Source organism: Ursus americanus, chromosome 24, assembly GCF_024610735.1.
Source record: "Ursus americanus isolate L20-20 chromosome 24, mUrsAme1.1.p, whole genome shotgun sequence".
NCBI lineage: Eukaryota > Metazoa > Chordata > Mammalia > Carnivora > Ursidae > Ursus > Ursus americanus.
The window spans coordinates 4,079,263-4,098,085 of record NC_142150.1 but is presented as its reverse complement, the minus strand read 5'-3'; the positions used below and the strand labels follow the sequence as shown (position 1 = coordinate 4,098,085).

Here is an 18,823-nt window from a genome sequence, read left to right as displayed (position 1 = left end):
CTAATCGTGTGACAAAAATCTTATACAGCGTGGTTAACGTTTATCAGTCATCAGTATGTCTTGGCACTTTATAGGCACTACTTGAATTTATCTGCTCCAGAAGCGTTTGTTACTGTCGTCTTTTACAGATGCTAAAGGTTAGAGAGGTAAAGTGACTTGCCTCAGGTTCTGCACTTAGGAAGTAGCAGAGTTAGTATCAAGTCTAGGACCGTCCATCACCACAGACAGATTTCTTGTTGGTGATCTGCTTCCCTAAATATCTAGTACCTAGGCTTAAGTAACAGAAATGGTATGTCTTTGTGGTGGGAGATGATGATTATGTTTATTACCTGCCCCTGAAGAATGCTCTTCTTAGGCACATTCTGACCTGTGGCTTACAAGCATTACGAGAGAGAGAGAGAGAGAGAGAGAGAGAGAGAGAGAGAGAGAGAGAGAGAGAAGGAAGGGGGTCTTGGATTCTTTGTCAGGCCCTGGAGCATTGTTAATTGGATGGATTTTTATGAGGGAGGAAGGTGCTTTCTGGTTCCCTAAAATCAATATATAGCAACAAAATGATCGTCCCTATAGACACAGTTTGAAAACAGGACACAATGAAGGTGAAATATGGACCAAAATATCTAGAAATTCCAGCAGTTAGTTTGTCTTAAAAATGTCAGCGGAATAAGTGTGTGCCAGTGTTAATTAGCAAAATGGCAAAATTCTTATAACACTAAGATTATGTTGGGGCACCTGGGTGGCTCAGTCATTTAAGAGTCCAACTCTTGGGGTGCCTGGGTAGCTCAGTCATTAAGCATCTGCCTTCAGCTTGGGTCATGATCTGAGCCCTGCATCGGGCTGCCTGCTCCCCCTACTTGTGTTTGCTCTCTCTCTGAGTCTCTCTCTCATTGTCAAATAAATAAATAAAATCTTTAAAAAAAAAATAAGACTCCAACTCTTGATTTCAGCTCAGGTCACAATCTCAGGGTCGTGAGATCGAGCCCTGCATCTGACTCTGTGCTGGGTGTGGAGCCTGCTTAAGATTCTCTACCTCTTCCCCTCTCTCCCTCTCTCTCTCTCTCTCTTTTTTTTTTTTTTTTAAAGATTTATCTATTTATTTATTCGACAGAGATAGAGACAGCCAGTGAGAGAGGGAACACAAGCAGGGGGAGTGGGAGAGGAAGAAGCAGGCTCCTAGTGGAGGAGCCCGATGTGGGGCTCGATCCCAGAACGCCGGGATCACACCCCGAGCCGAAGGCAGACGCTTAACCGCTGTGCCACCCAGGCGCCCCTCTCTCCCTCTCTCTCTCTCAAAAAAAAAAAAATTATGTTTCAGGAGTTAAGAGGGCCAAAGAAAATGTGAAACTTCCATAGCCACTAAAAGAAAGACTAATTTATTTTAATGGCCCTCAAAGTTGCTTAAACCCAGTAATCTTCTACATATGTTAATGTCTTAATTCTTTCTCAGTGAAAAGTCACATCGAAGGAATTTGGTATTATGCAGGACTAAAGTATATTTAATATTTGTCCATTATTTTTTCAGGTAAAGTGGGAGGGACAGTGTAGCACATTTTTGCACATTTAGGTATAAACTGGGAGTAGTCACTGAAATTCAGGTTTTACAAGATGAAAGCATGGCAGGAAGTATCCAGTTGCTGCAGAGAAACATGTTTCAGGAAACGAATCTTGATATAAACAGCATGCTTATCCAACTTGCTTGGGGGAAAGACTACAGTTTTAAGTTGTTCAGAATATTGTGTACAAAGGTACTGTTGCTGGTTGTATCACTTTTTGAGGAGATGTGGGTGCCAAAAAGTAAGTTCAGGATTGTTTTGGTATCTGTTTATTTTTAAATGGGGATGGGCTGGTGATGGAGATGGTTTTCTACTCAAAGCTGCTCCTGTTGGTAAATGTTTCTTTTACAGACTTTGAAAAATCATGCATTTAAGTGAAACCATCCAAAGGGAAATAGGATTATGGATACTGAATTCTGTGATTAAAGTTAATCCTAAAATATAAATAAAATGTGGAAAGTATCCATCAAAAATAAAATATATCACGTCACTGTAGCAAGCAGATCAGTGCCCTCCCCCCAGCTCCCCAGCCAGGGGTTTCTGTCTTGTCCAGGTTGCCTACTTCGAGTAGCTTTATGGTGTCTGCATACGGCACATGCCGGGGGTGTTGTCACTTAAGAATGCTGTGGCCCTGGAGCCAGCAGGCCCAGCTGCCAGGAACCCTTGCCTGAAGAATGGCTGAACCCCTTTGGCTCTGGTTCCCAGCATCAAGCTGCCTTCCTCTAAGTCATTCCCTCAGGTTTGGTAACGAGCCAGCGGGAAAGTAGGCTTTGAGGAAGTCAGTCAAGAGGGGAGAGCAAAGGAGATGCTCAGAACAAAAGAAGGATGATGTCAGTGTCCTAGTTAGTGCCCTTCTGTTGGAAGCGGGAAATAAGTTCTCTTTCAGATTCTTATTCTTGCCATTGTTTTCTTTTTAAAACCTTTAAAGAAATGAAGTGTAATACACAAACATTTTTAACTGGCTCACTGAGACTCTTCCCTTCTTACTCTGCTACCTTAACTGTCCTTTCTTCTGATGATGATTGCAGAAGATTACAGTTGGGAGGCTTTGCTAACAGAAGACAGAAATAGAAGTTGAGATGAAAAAAACCAACAAAAATATCAGTGAAAGAATAAGTTTGAGATCCCTGCAAATGAAAAAAATTCTGAAATCTCATTTCCTTATGATAATACACAAGGCAGCTGAATGGGAAAAAGACAAGGTGTGAGGAAAGAAGGGGAGAAATGAAGATGAGGCGTGGAATCTTCCAGGGCCCTATTTGTTGTCTCCCTTTGTTTCAGACTGCTTTGTTCTCAGGACTGATGCTTACCACTGGGTTGCAAATAGACCTGGATCATAACTGACTGTTTTTCTAGTTTTTGAAGAACGTGAGATCTAGATACATATTATCTTAGGTGTATACACTTATGAAAAAACAATTGCATATAATTATGAAAAAACTGTTAGTAGGTCTTCTGCAGTCTGCTTGGATATATCAGGAAAATTCAGAGTTATTTAGTGCCTTTTCTTTACTTGGAACTTGCTCTGAATAGATTTTAGTGGGAAACCAACATAGTAGGATAAACTCTAATACAATGAAAATATCATTATTAATTCTGCATAAGTGGGATTTGATAAAGTTACATTGGTGCTTGGATAGGCAAGTAAACATAAATTTAAAATTAAGATTATTTTTCTTACAGTCCTATTTTGTAACGGATTATGACCCAACCATCGAGGATTCCTACACAAAGCAGTGTGTGATAGATGACAGAGCAGCCCGGCTAGACAGTAAGTAATCGTCTTTTCTTTGATAGTTCACATATCGTATTTTTACAAAGCTTGGGTGTTTTGCTGGTTGCATACTACAATTGAAATATTAGATGGTCTTGAATATAAACCCATCTCTTTCATTAGTTTTGATTGATGAACCAGCATTGTAGAATATTTAAATATTCCTCAGTAAATGTAATGTAAAACGGTAAGTGTGTTGATCTTGTGCTGGTGAAACTAATGATGTCACTGTAACTTGGTGAAGTTGTATTTTTGGGAACATTTGGGAAAAAAACGTGAGGTTTCAGCTCTTCCTGCTTTCTTGAAAAGGTTAAAATGGGTGAAGTAAGTATAGAAAAGATGGAGTATTTGTTAACTTAGAATTTTTAGCACAGAGGCTTTAGCAAATAGGGTTTTGTGCTTGGTCACACACTCTGTGTCTCCACAAAAGATAGCCCTGTCCTTTTAATTTACACGATTCTTTCTTGCACAGAGATCAAGAGGTATGTTAGCACCTGCACTTTAAGTCCGGTGTTTGGGGGGCGTGTAGACGAAGATTTCTTTCCTGAATTTACAGGTATCTTTTTCAGTTCTTTCCATGGAGGAGACAACACCTCCAAGTGACTTCAGAGGTGATCTGACTCTGTCTGCCTGGGTGTAGTTGGTATTTTTAACCTTGTAATTGGTATGCTAATATATTCTAGCTACAAAATCAACCCGCACTGATGAAGAGGACTCTGAAACCATCTGCTGTGAGATGTTTGTGTCTGGTGTTGAGAATAAAGCAGTACGAGGAGAATGTAATGATGTCTTTATCACGCTAAGTCTGATGTGCTCTAAAGGACCCACGTTAATTGGGCCTGCCCTTGTGGGAAAGCCATTTATGAAACGAAAGCATGAACATGGTTACATGTGTTGTTTTCTCTTTAGTTCTGGATACAGCAGGACAAGAAGAGTTCGGAGCCATGAGAGAACAGTATATGAGAACTGGCGAGGGTTTCCTGTTGGTCTTTTCAGTCACAGATCGAGGCAGGTTTGTAACAGTATTAACATGTAGATCTTCTGTTTATGCCTAGATCACTATTGTAGTGAATTTGGACTTTCTTGTTTTTAGAGAAAAAGGTAAAGTAATAAGATATTAAATGGGGTGTCAGACTAGCCAAGTTCTGATATTTGAGCAAATTGATTTGTCTGTTTCTGTTTTAGTTTTGAAGAAATCTATAAGTTTCAAAGACAGATTCTCAGAGTGAAGGATCGTGATGAGTTTCCAATGATTTTAATTGGTAATAAAGCAGATCTGGATCATCAAAGACAGGTGAGAAGGAGTGTTGCTGCTGGGAATCCCACTGTCGATAATTGTGTGGGTGAATAGACGTGTTTCATGAAACCATTGAAAGCGCCATGATCAGAGAAACTGCCGGGTTTGGCACACTGGAGCTGGGAAATCAGATTCTCACATATATTTACACAGAACTTCAGTGGACCCTGTAAGCCTGTAAGTATTTGTGCCAGCTCCACTCATATGCTGTAATTTCTTGGATAAAACTCTAATTCAGTTAGCTCATCTTAAAGTTACCCTTATTATAGACCAAGTTTTTTCAATGTTAATGCTAAATTACTTTCATTTAGAGAGTAGCTTTGACCTGAATGACTGTATTTGGGTTTTCCCTGAGTTCCATCAATGATGGAATGTTCTGTTCATTCTTTACACTGGCAGGCTCTAACACCAGTAACCTGTAAGGGAAGAAGATTTTTAGTATTTATTTAGTAGGCTAGATTATACTCACTTGTTTCTTTACCCACTTATTTCACATTTAATTTTTAGAATTTGGAGTATATATTGTCCACTCATCTTTTTGCGGGTGAGCAGAACAAGGTCAGATGTTAATCAGTGCAGGCTCTCTGTGATTTGGGTTTTTTTTGTGTGTGTCTTTTTATTTTCAGGGTTTAGCCTCTACCCCACATCTGGAATATAATTGTTTAAGTTGTTTCTTAATTTTTGTTGGTATTTAAGTTGTCTTTTGTTTTTATATAGCATAGCTTTGTGTTAACATTTTTAAGTTTTTGTTTGAAAAGTACAACCATCAGGAAGAATGGGTTGATAACAGCATTGAGGACAGCCTTCCATTTTGTAGTTAACTATTTAAAACAAATCTTTGATTTGTGTCCTGTATTTGTAAAATTTTGTTGAAGGTATACCAAGTTTAAATGTGGGCTTAAGAGAATATTATTGTTCTGATGCTAAGATTTAGAATTATTTACTGGTGATACTTGATGTAGAATAAATATTACGGGTAGGTCTTTTAAAAATCTGAATTATTATAAAGTTAAGGTGAAAAAAATTTGATCTTCACTTCAAACCAGTATAAGCTTTTTGAAATAATTTAGAATATGGCTTTGTTCACATCTTAAGCCTAGGGTAGGTAGTCCTTCTGTTTTTTAATTTTTACTTTTTGGGGTCATTTCCTTCAGGGTTTCTGAGTCTAATTATATTTATTAAATGTTGCCGGTAGAATCTGTCTGCTGATCTTCTCAGTCCTTTCTAGTACTAGAAACACTTTGATATACTGGACCTGGGGAATAATTTCTAAGTAGCTCTGCGGTGAGCAAGAGGCTGTCCTCCCTACCTCACGCCGAATTCTTTCCTCACCCCACCCGAGCGCTTTCTGCCCTGATGATGGAAAAGGTTTTTCTCAAACTTTTTCATGGTTGTATACAGCTCCAGTAATGGAATAGGTGGGAGGGCTGGGGTGAGTTGGTGGTCTCCTGTAGGGTAGGCGGTGGCAGGTCAGGGAGAGTGGGGAAGCTGTGTGCACCAGAACAAACAGGCCGTGCCGTGGTGGGCCTGGGGCAGAGGGTCTGTAGGAGTTATTTCTAAGTCTTGTCCATACTGAAGATTGCCAGTGTTTGTGGTATGGTTTCCTCTGTCTGCAGGTAGTCCACATATTACGGCACTTCAACTTTGTTTCACACCCTGTGCTTATAAAATTTTTCCTCTAAATTTTTTTCATTTTTATAAGAAGAGTAAAGATTCTCAGAGTAAAATAAAAAACAAAGGTGATGAGAGGAATAATATAGGGAATGATAAGTTTCATATTTCCATCACCCCGAAGGTATGCATTTAGCCTGGAGTAAGTTCTTCTGTATTCATTTCTCTGCTTTAAACTGTATGCAACACAAATTATGTATATGCTGAAAGCTCAGACGTGTATATCCACGGGAGAAGAGCAAGCAGCTGAGATCTGACTGCTTAATTTTCGCTCATTCCTGTAGTTTCTGCTCTCTGAAGGATGGGCACTGAGAAAAACTGGATTCCTGCATGGCTTCATCTACTCTGTTCTAGATTCCTTCACCCCTGCACTCAGGCACGACTCCTGCACTTATGAGAGCCTTGAGTGCTGGCTGGCTGCAAATCCTACTGCCTTTCCCTCGTCCATTCATTTCCCACTTGTCTGCATGATTCTTACTCACTTTCTCATTCTTAAACCGACAGCACTTTCTTCCCCCTCCTCACTCTCAGCTAATGATGAGTAACATTTTCCTCTTTCACGGAGACATTTCTGCACATTTCCACCTCCACATGTACTGCTAAGTGCACATGTGCCCCTTCGATTCTGCCTTCTCCTACTTAGGTGGATAAACTGTTCACCTCTCTGTGCCCATCCTCTCTGGTAGGCACTGGGTCGCGTTCCTTCTCACCAGCTCGTAGGCCTCACCCCAGCAACGGTCCCGTTCCTGTTGTTCTGTTCTCTGCCGCACGATCACTGCCACCAGCATGGATCCTGCTGCAGTGTGTCTCCTCTTTTAAAACAAAACATAACTCCAGCAGAAGCTGTTCTTAAGCTCACGTTCTTCTCTATGTACCTTTCTGCTGCTTCTATCAAGCAGAACTCCTTAAAGTGTTATCTACACTTGGTTCTCTCTCTCCTCTCTTTCCTGCCATTCTTGCTTGCCCTGACCTCAGGCCTGCAGCGCCCGAGTCAAGGTCACCATTTACGCAGATGTCAGTAACATTTGACACAGTTGCTCATACTCTCATTTTTGAAACACTTTGTTTACTTAGCTCTGGGACAGGGTAACCTCTGCCTCCTCTCTGCTCCCTTTGCTCATATTTCCTTCTCTCTCTCAGGTATCTTAAGGCTCAGGTACACCCTCTTCTGAGGCTCTGGGTGTATGAAGACCACCATACTTCACCTCCCAGCCTTTGAGGGCCGTGCACAGCGCATTTGAAATTGAGGTGCTATGCTAAAGGTTTTTTACCTTTGTAAAGTCTCTTCAGAATGAAATGTGTTGTCTAGAATGTCTTGGCACCTTCCCTTGCTTTACCAACAGCCTGGACAGGCCACAGGGATCCCATAAAAATTTCTTCCCCCTGTTCAGAAATGCTTCTACTTTTTTGGTCATCACCCCTGAAAGGTTCTTACTCAGTAACCAGTGTGGCTTTGCTCTTAGTTATTGACCCAGTTCATTGTTCTCTGACTTAGTCTTAGACATGATCCTTTGAACTTTTTCTAGTTTCTAGCTAGTTTTCTCTTACGTAACAAATGCCAGTTCTCCACGTTCTTTGAATTTGTGGGTCAGCCCTGAGCATTCCTCCTACTGGTTCCTGAGATTCTGAACCCATCTGGGAAGGGAGGTCAGCCAGAAGAGATTTTGCTTACTTTCTTTTGGCTTCTGTATCTCTGCTTCTTCCACCTGTCTGTCCGTCTGTCCGTCCGTCCGTCCATCCATCCATCCGTCCATCCAGTATTTATTGAGCCCTTTTTCTAGACACTAATGACAGCAATAGAAAGAACAAAGTCACTGAAGTTTACGGTAAATAAAAATAATTTGGATGGTTAGCGTTACCACACACCTAGCCCCTTAGAGATACATTGGTCATTCTGTTTAACCTGTCAGAGATGTAGGCAGCAAACATAGGTGAATGACTTGTTTGTGCTTACTGAACTGCTAAAGTAGGTAAACATGATAGCACGCCGATTCTGAAATTTAATACAGCAGTACGTGAGGTTGGGTTATGGACTTCGTGAAATCTCTGATTTCAAGTTCCTTGTCCTTGACTCAGCCCTGTCTAGAGACAGACTGTTTTGCTTTTTTGTTTTTATCCTCTCTTTTCTCCCCCAGCTTACCTTAGCCTCCCCTTCTCCTTTTCCCTTTGTTAGTGCTAGGGGCCACTGTTAATTTGAGAAAGGAACCCCTTACACTTAAAATAATGCCTAAGTGTCCTGACCCCCACTCTGTCTGTTAGTACCTTGACCACAGTATGCCCCCGTAGCCTCCTAGGAAAAAGACATCACCCCTACCCCCAACAGTAGATTGAAGGTCCTCTTCTTGCCGTACCTGTTTTTGCCTTGTCTGCATCTAAAAGATTTGTAAACTACTGAGTGTAGGTAGCACGAGGGCGTCTCAGTTTTGACTGGTTAGTTTTGTTCACGCGTTGTCCTTAGCACATACAACAAAGATACATGTGCTCAGTAAATATTTGCTGAGTGAATGATTCAAGGCATTAGTGCATCAAGCCATGGTATTGATTTGATGATTCTTTCTATGCAATAGATACTTTTGAAAATAAAACAAAAACAAGTTTTGCTTTTGTAAACTTAGGTTAGTCATTAGACACATCCTTCAGTGAGCATTGCAAATGTTTTGGTCTATTCCTATTAAACCCAGTTTGTTTAATAAAATTGCTCTCATCAGTCTTATTTTGCTTTTCTCTATTTGGAAATACATAGAACTAGATAAACTCATTATTGTGGATGTCTTCTAATACTCTTTCGTGCCTTGGAAGTGAGACTCATTGGAGGTTCCCAAATGTAGGTCTGTGAATTTGTTCTATCGGATTCACCTTTGTTGTTTAAAACATTTCTGGGTAGTGCTGCTGTACCAAGTTAAAACATCCAGGAGATAAGTTTTAGGATTTGGTATCTTTGTAAAATTCTCTGGTTTGGGGAACCTCTAGGAAATCCTTGTTTGTGTAGCTTTCAGTCCACACATCATGCAATACTCTTTTTGTGCTTTTTGTTTGCTTTGGTGGTAGCAATGCTATTCCTATTTCTTAGTTAAAGTAATGCTACAATGGTGAGCTCAAAAGCAGCTTTATATGTGGTTAGAGATTCCTTGACCAGTAATGTGTGTACAAACTTTGCTGACCTCGATTCCTAGGAGACAGTGATGTGAGACCATGCTTTAAAAATAAATTAATGAAGCATATAAATAATCTTAGCAGTGGGATTATTTTATCATCTTGATCATTAATTAACTTTTCCTTACTATTTGCCATTTCTCTCTAGCTGAATTACATGAAGGAGGGATGGGGCAAGGTACCTTTTAGAAGAAGAATTGAGCAGAAAGACAAATAGCAAAATTCTTTAGGACATGTATTTCCCTTCCCCAATCAAAGCTATATTAATAAAGTAATTCTTGATTGACTTGTCTCACATACTAATTTTTATTTTTCTTCCTGTATGTTTTCATTTACTTATTTGATTGGTCATACTCTGTATACTTAGCATATGTCTTTATTTAGTTAATGACTCTGCACTCTCCTGGGCTCTGGGCGTACAAAGACGAATATGCCTTACTCCCTAGCTACAAGGGATGTGATGTTGGGAGAGTGGGGAAACAGACCCAAGGATAGGAGTGTAGTGTGTTCAGGGTTTGTCACTGGTCACTGTAGGGCATGATGGGACCTCTGGGGTGCTGTTCCAAAACCACATTGGCACTAAGAGGGAAGTTACTGATTGCTTGAGTCTTGAAGTATTACTAAGGAACGTATTAAGAGTATGGAGTTGGGAGAGAAGGGGTGGCATCCCAGGAAGAAGGAAAAGAATTTGTCCACACAGGGGTATTTTTGTAGGAAGGAATTTCCCATGTCAATTTAAAATAGGAATTTTCTTTTTTAAATTGGCTTCTGTGAAGCTTTTTTTTCTTACTTGACTTCCTTACTTGTTAATTGCTTGCTTGATTTGATTGATTTATATTCCAAAACCATAGGCCTTCTGGTATATAAGCCATTTTGAAAAGAGGCAGGAAAGTTTAAAATTTACAAAAACTTGGTTATACCAGTGCTGTGGAGGACCTGCCTGCTGCCCTTCTGGAGCACGACAAGGTTATCAACTACTATGAAATAATTATTAGGTGTATGTGTTAATGTAATAAACTAATGATACTGCATTGAGGTTGCTGAATTTTGGAAATGGAATATTAAGTTGGGAGAACAAACTAGAGGGAATAATACCTTGAGCTCAAATAGGGCCAGGAATAATTCCTATTCTAGTTAGCCGGAGTGTAAAACCTCGTAATTCTTGGGTTATTGGGTAGTGTACTCAGACGGATTTTGTTCCGGTGGTAGGGCAGAATTAGCCCTTGATGAATTCTGTTCTGGCACTATGTAACAAAAAGGATCACACTTTCCAAATAACTGCATCCCTGAAGAAAACTTAAGAACATTTATAGGAATATAAACTTTCTAGAACCCAATAGGTAAAAGTCCAGTACCCAGCTATCCACTCAAAAATTACCAAGCAAGAAGCAGGAAAATATGACTCACAATAGAGAAAAAGCAAGAAATAGAAACAGACCCAGAAACGACACAGATGATAGAATTAGTGAACAGATACCTTAAACCGTTCTTAGGACTATATTCCATATGTTCAAGAAGCTAGAGAAAAGACTGAAAATTGAATATGGTAGGTAGAGACATGGAAGATGGAGAAGATCAAAATCAGACTTCGAGAAATTAAAACTACAGTGTCTGAGGTGAAGAATGCGCTGGCTGGGGTTAGCAGCCGGAAGCACTAGCTGAAACATTGCTGAACCTGAGGGCAACTGTGAAATGCATATATCTAAGAAACTCAGCAAACCCCGAGCATAAGAAATACGAAGAAAATTACAACAAGACACACACATTTTAATGAAATTGTTTAAAACCAGTGATAAAGAGAAAATCTGAAAGATAGCAGAGGAAAAGAAAACTATTACACACAGAGGAACAGAGCTAAAGATGGCAGCGGTCATCGTGATTTCTCACGGGCAGTGATGCAAGGGAGAGGGTGATAGTGGCACAATATCTTTCAAGTGTTGAAAGGAGAGACTGGTCTAGAATTAAATGCCCACTGAACATGTATTTCACAAATGAAGGTGAAATAAAGACTTTCCCCAGATCTGCAAAAGGTGAGAGGATTCATTACCAGCAGACCTGCATTACAAGAAATGAAAAGAAGGAAAATTATACCAAATGGCAGTCTGGATCCACAAAAAAAAAATGAGCACTAGAAATGATAATTGTGAGGGCAAATATAAATTACATTTATTGTTATTTAAATATCTTTAAAATATAATTGGATGTTTAAAGCAAAAATAACCGTCTATTATGAGATAAAAGATAACAATAAAACGGAGAAACGTACTATTGTAATAAGATTCTTACACGATAACGTGCATTGGTGTAAAGCATTTGAATTAGACTGCGATGAGTGAAAAATGTGTATCATAAACCCTAAAGCAGTCATTAAAACAACATAATACATAGTTCATTAGCCAACAGAGAAGAGAAAATGGAATCATAAGAGCAAAACAGTTAACCCAAAAGATTAGATCAAAGAACAAATGGGGTGGATAGGAAAGAAAGTTGAAGGTGACTCTGTGACATCAGGAATCACATTAGCAGTAAATAGTGTGAGCACCTCAATTAAAGGCAGATGTCATCAAGTAAGATAAAAAAATGAGACCTTATAAGAAATCTGCTTTCAGTATAAAGGCCCAGAGAGTGAAAGTGAAAGGGTGGGGTAACATATAAGACACACCGTGCTGATCCTAATGGAAAGCACACATAAATGTCAGCCTAAGTCCATTTCAGAGCAAAGATGACCAGGAATAAAGAGGATTGTTTCATAATGAAACATGAAGAGAACATAACAGTTCTAAACATTCATAGACTGAATAACCACTTCAAAATTCTTAAAGCAAAAATTGAAAGAACTGCAACAAGTAATTGACATACTCAACAGTCAGAATTTTTAACACTGCTCTCAGTTGAGTGAAAATCAGTAAGGATCGTGGCAGCTTGAATAACATTATTGAACAACTTATTCTAACTGACATTTCGTGAACGCTCCACCCAACTACAGCAGAGTACACATGATTTCGAAATGAGAACAAGTCTCAGTAAACTTAAAAGGACTCTAGTCAGGCCAGGTATGTTCCTTGACCATGGTGGAATTAACGTGGAAATCAGTAACAGAAACCTATCTAGGAAACCTCTAAATATGGGGAAATCAACAAACTTCCAACTAACCTTTGGCACAAAGAAGTGATCAAAAGAGAAATTAATAAAGTATTTTGAACTGATTATAAGTAAAACACAACATATCAAAATTTGGGATGCTACCAAAAAAAAAAGTATAGAGAAATTCATAGTATTATGTGGTTCTTATTAGAAAAGAAAAAGTCTCCATTCAAAGACTAGCTCTACCTTAAGAAACTAGAAGAACAAAGCAAATCAAAACCATAGTAATTAGAAGAAGGGAAATAATAATGGAAATCAGTGAAATTGAAAATAAAAAATCCATAGAAAGGTAAATCTGGTTTTTAGAAGATTAGTCAAAGTGACATATCTAGCCAGAATGACCGGGTTTTAAAAGGAGCAAAGCACAGATGATCAGTATTAGTAATGGAAGAGATTCCATCACTTCAGATCTTACAGATACTGAAAAGATAATAGATACTGGATGAAGAAATATTATGCTATCAAGAAATACCATTCTATAAAGAAACTTTATACCAATAAATTCAGCAAGTTAGATGAAATAGACATAGTTCTTAAAAAGCACACAAACTACCAAAACTCAAGAAAAAAAAATGGATAACCTGAATAGTGCTGTATCTCTAAAATCAATTCAACTGCTTCTAAAAACCTTCCCTCAGAGAAGACGCCAGGCTCAGGTGGATTTGCTGGTGAATTATGCCAAACTGATTTTGCTGAAAGTGTTCCAAAAAATTGAAGATGAGGGGATTCTTTCCAACTCCTCATATGAAGGCAGCGTTACTCTGATACCACAGCCAGAGATTGCAGAATACTGTAGTCCAATTATTCTTGCGAACACAGATGTAAAAATTCTTAAAATTTTAGTAAGTAGGATTTAACAGTACATGTATGAAAGGGACAACGCATCATTACTCAAGTGGGGTTTATTCCAGAAATGCAGTGTTGATTTAAGAGGCAATAATGAATCAACACATTTCAGCATATTAATAGACTAATGTGGAAAAATCACGATCTCAGTGGATGAAGAAAAAAAACATTTGAGAAAATTTAACATACTGTTGCAAACTCTTTACAGATGGAATAGCAGGAACTTTGTTAACGTGCTAAAGGGCACGTGCAGTGAAGCCCTACACCGAACAGGGCGCTTCACGGGGAAGGACTGAATGCTCCTGGCACAGCACCGAATGTGCTAGGCTGTGAGGTCCGGCCAGAAAAAGAAATGAAAGGCATGCACATCAGAAAGGAAGCAACAAAACCGTCTTTAGTAGTAAATGACATGATCCTGTAGAAAAGCCTATGGAATTTACAAAAGAATACCCAGACAAGTGAGTTTAACATAGTCCCAGGGTATAACATACACAAAAATCATGATCCTATTTTTGTAGAGATAAAGGTATATCATTGAAAAAAGACCAGAAGAATGTGGTTCTCTACGGGCGATGGGTCCCTGAGTCCACCCCCTCCCCCAGTCTATAGTTTCTAACTTCTCTGCAAGTGTTTACTTTTGTGCTAATGACAGAAATCAAAGTCATTGTTTCAGAAAACTAGTTTTCAGCCACACTACATAAATGTGATGTAGTTTAGCAGCTTTTGGTAAATGTCATGACTTCAACCTGTTACACTGAAAACATATAGGGCATTATATTCATTTTATGTTTCTTACTCTGTCCTGCCATTTTGGGTTGTTAGCTCTGCCACCCTTCACATCCTGGTGTAAGGAAGGCATCGTGATTGTAATCATGACTCATTTTTCTCATGTATTTATTGGGCATCTCCTATGTACCAGGTATTGGGGAATGCAGAGATGAGGGAGACCCATGGCCTCGCGAGGCTTCCATCCTTGAGAGTTATTTTCTCACCTCTTTGTTATTTTCTCTCTTGGCTTCTTGTATTTAAGCTTTTCTAGACTTCTTTTAGTTCCTGGAACTTGGAAAGTGCACTGCCCCCCTTTCCCCCACAGTGGCTCTCACACCTGCCGTTTCTTTTGTCAGGAATACTTTCTTTACCCACGCCCATATCACTCCATACTCTCTATTTAGTTCTTAGTTTAAATATCATTCCTCAGGGAAGCTTTTCCTGGTCTGCCCAACAGGATTATAGAATCTACTAGCACCTTGTACTTTGCCTTCCCAGAATTTATCACCATTGCATATACTACTTTTTGAGTAATCACCAGACTGCAGTCTTGTTGCATGGTCATATTTTCATCATTGAGTTGTTCTTCAGGGTTGGCCTTCAGTATGTATTGAGCTTGGGAGTCTCTTGGTTTATTTTATGACAAAGCAGGTTGGCCACTGGCTGGATTAGCAGCACGGTCCGTGGCCAAGGATTAGATGGAGCACATCTGATTTTTAACTCTGTACCTCAAATACAACTCTTGGAATTTCAGGTAACACAGGAAGAAGGACAGCAGTTAGCACGACAGCTTAAGGTAACCTACATGGAGGCGTCAGCCAAGATTAGGATGAACGTAGATCAAGCTTTCCATGAACTTGTCCGGGTCATAAGGTAAGCGAAACGCATCTTAGGTGTTTGTTTTAATTTATTGAATTTGACAGGTAATCACACTATGCTTTTTAAAACCAGTAGCTGAGAGAGAGCTGGCCATTCAGTCTTTTCTGTAAGAAAGAGGAAGCTGTACGGAGAAGCGCTTCCGCGCTAGGAGTTCACACCCGCGGCGTGTTACAGATTGTAATTAGGGACGTATTATACACTAGGTACTTCCTACACATGAAACCAGATTTCATTGTATCGAAGGAGAGCGTACACTTAGGGATCTCGAGAAGAATCTGCGCTGCTCCCAAAGGCGTCTGGCTCTCAGTGCCCCCCGCTCCCGTGTGGAACCGCGCCGAGCCCCCCCGCAGCCCGGGACGCCGGACACTGAGTCTTCCTCGCGCTTGGTGAGGAGGCGGGGACGCGCCGCTGAGTTAACTCGCTCAGAGTTCCGGCCTTAAACGGCCGGGCAGGGACTGAGTCTGTCTCCGATCCCAGAGCCCGTGCTCCTCGGCCTCGCGTCCTCCCTGCCTCTTCCCGGCCGCGAGCGAGCCAGGGAGCGAGCGCCGGCCTCCGTTCGCCGGGCGGAGTGTGAGTCACAGACCGCGGGGTTTTCTGTCGGCTGGCCTCAGTGCTCGTGGCTCCGGGCAGCTGGAGGGGACGGGGGAGGTCCCCGGAGTTCGTGTCTGTGTGAGAGACACTGGCGGGTTGAAGCGGATTCTTCGCGGCCTGCGGGCGCCGCGGCTCCGTGAGGCTGCGCGTGCGGCCGGGCGGTGGCGTCCGCGCCACGGGCTGCTCGTGCCCGTCAGCCCTCCGCGGGGGCGTTCGCTCTGAGGGAAGGAAAGTGAGGACTGTAGGTCCTTCTCAGTAGTTCGCTGAAAGTACGAGTTGCGCTTCTAAATGAGCGCGGTTTCCGTTGTGTGAGGCCGCTCCCCGCCGCGGGCCCCGCGGGTGTGGCGACTGCGGGCCTCGGCCGCCTGAGCGGTCCGGTTGGGTGCTGCGGGTTTCAGCCCGCGCGCGTGCGCACGAGTCCGCACCTTCGGGACGTTTACTGCCTTTTGAAGTATTTTGTCCTCGGTTCCGATGCTCAGAATCCATATCCGTATCCGTCAGTCAGTCTGGAGTGAGGAGGCTTTTTAAAAAAATGCCTCATTTTATTTTTAAGTAGGCTCCGTGTCCAGCGTGGGGCTTGAACTACGACCCCGAGATCAGGAGTCGCGCATGCTCTACCCCCTGAGCGAGCCAGGTGCCCCCGGAGGAGGCTTTTTATGCCAGGCACCGATGGGCCTTTCGGCATAACAAGATCTTCCTAAGTCCTGCTGGCAGCTGTGGACGGTAGAGTTCTGCGATCCCTCCTCAAAAACAGGCTCCACAGAGGTCAGCTGACTGGTCTACTGCTGACTTGTGGCCAGTAAGTGGCCAACGGGCATAGGAACTGCGTACCTCTACTTTATATTCTCCCCTAGCAGTGGATGCTGCTGCCTTTTTTTTTTTTTTTTTAATATTTTATTTATTTATTTGGGAGGGAGAGAGTGAGCAGGACAGAGAGGGGGAGAGAATCTGAAGCTGGCTCCTCATAGAGCCAGACGCAGGGCTCGATCCCACAACCTCAAGATCATGACCTGAGCTGGAGCGAAGAGTCAGACACTTAACTGAGCCACCCAGGCGCCACAGTGGACGCTTATTCTGAAGGATACCTTATGTCATGAAATTTCAGATTGGGACGGGAACTTAGAGGTCGTCGAGTTCAGTATCTCCATCTGATTCCAGACTCGCCTATGGGTGACACTCAGCTCTGCTTATGCTGGTGTTGAAACATTTGTGCCTTTTTTCCCCTTGAAGATTTGCTTTGATTCCCTAGTTGAAATTGAGAAGCATATGCACATAAACTAGGCTTGTCCAAAAATAATATATTTGTAATATTACCAGCAAGACAATTATATGTAGATTTTTCTGTCTTACAGGAAATTTCAGGAGCAGGAATGTCCTCCTTCACCAGAACCAACACGGAAAGAAAAAGACAAGAAAGGCTGCCATTGTGTCATTTTCTAAGAATCCCTTGAATTTTAGCTACCAACTGCCAGGAAAAGCCCTCACCTTCTTCTTCTCTCTTTATGGTTTACATCACATCACGTTGGTACCTTTCTGGCCTTAGACAAATGATCACCGTGGTAGCCTTAGACCAAGAAGCTGGCTAATCCTTTCTGTGAAGCTAACCGTATGGTCATTTCCAGACAGATTTAAAGGAAACACTAAGGCTGCTTCAAAGATTATCTGATTCCTTAAAAATACTCATCTATATACACAGACACATTCTTTTTTAAGGGCTTACATTTTAATAGGGATGAATCAGTTTTGGAACCGAAGCTGTTTGCCAAGCTGAAGTCATAGGTTGTGAAATAACTTTTAACTTCTGGAATCATATTTCCTATTGTTACTCTAAATAGAAACGTGAGGAGTTTTTTTAAAATGTGAATTTTTGCCTATCTCTAAAAATTTCGATGTCAACTTTCGTTAACCTTAAGTACACTGAATTGAATCCACAAAAGTGAGACATCTCAGACCTTTACCGATGCTACAGCCTTTGTTTTCCAGTGGCCAAAATACCAAAATGCCTATTGTATTTATAGATTAAAAACTGCGTATGAAGCCTTTATTAAGTGCTCCCCTCCTGAAGATGATAATGTTCTGTGTGGCCAAATATTTGGACTTACTCTGGACTTAGGCATTTCAGTCTTGGTTTTTTAAGTTAACTCTTTTCACAGCCATGTCAAGAGTAAAAATAAATAATTTCTGTCTGTCTTCCTTTTCAAGTATTTCTGGATAAGGGATTCAAAAAAACTAAAACCGTTTTTGTTTGTAATATAAAATATGGAATTGATCTTTCCGAGGTCAGAGATGATTAATGTTTTTGCTATATACTTTTATACATTATTTTCTTATCAAACTAGTTAACAAGTATTTTTATATGTTTGTAAGCAGATATGCTTTCACAGCATACCTTGTGTATATGTAAAGATAAGTATTTAATTCTCACTGTTCACTTTTAACTGACAAAGGAAAAAAAAACAGTGAAAACTACAGAAACCAGTAGAACTTTACTTGCCGTTCTGGTCCTGGTCCTGGTGGTGCCCACCTCTGGCCAGTCACGTACCTGCTCGAGAAACCTTCTCCGTAGATACAACAGGATGAGAATCTGAAGTCACTCTTGATACCCCGTACTAGGTATTGGCTGTTATATCAAGTAGTAAGTGTAAAACTTTTAATTGACAATTAGTGTAACTGTGGATGGCTTCTGATTTTGTTTTTAATTCTGTGGATTGTGTTTAAACAATTCAAAAGTATGTTCCTGATTGTGAGATACTAAGTGGTATTGCACAGTTGTCACTTTACTGAACGTGTACAACAGTCCCATAAAGTCGATAAGGCGTACCCTTGTATAGCTTCAGGTGCTAGAATTAAAATTGATCTGTTATCACAAGATGAGGCTTGATGACTTGTTATTTTGGTGGTTTCTTGAATGAGTGTTGGAAGAGGAAACTTACTTGAGTAGCTAGTTCTGTGCCTTTTTCCAACAGTGCCTTAGGGTTTGAATCTGAAAATCCGTATTGGTTTATTTAGCAGGTGAACCTGAGGTGAAATGGCTTGGTGTTCTTAAGGGTTTCCTGAAAATTTTCTTGAGTTGGTATTTCTTAAACTTCTATGAAGTGTCCCTGACAGAAACGCCGTCTCTGAGGGAGCGAGGAGGGCGAGTACGTACAC

General features: G+C 40.8%; 1 protein-coding gene across 5 annotated transcripts in view; it reads left to right on the top strand.

Moving 5' to 3' along the window:
• Positions 1 to 18,542, top strand: part of RRAS2 (RAS related 2) — a 71,662-nt gene extending 53,120 nt beyond the window's left edge. For 2 of the 5 annotated variants that reach the window (XM_045796538.2, XM_045796537.2), the window contains exons 2-7: positions 3,234 to 3,321; positions 4,008 to 4,103; positions 4,234 to 4,336; positions 4,510 to 4,618; positions 14,958 to 15,076; positions 17,026 to 18,542. In XM_045796538.2, coding sequence (XP_045652494.1) covers positions 3,234 to 3,321; positions 4,008 to 4,103; positions 4,234 to 4,336; positions 4,510 to 4,618; positions 14,958 to 15,076; positions 17,026 to 17,113 — 603 coding nt within the window. In that variant the 3' untranslated portion in view covers positions 17,114 to 18,542. The other 3 variants (XM_045796541.2, XM_045796539.2, XM_087855294.1) reach the window with 2 other exon arrangements.
• Positions 18,543 to 18,823: the final 281 nt, after the last annotated feature.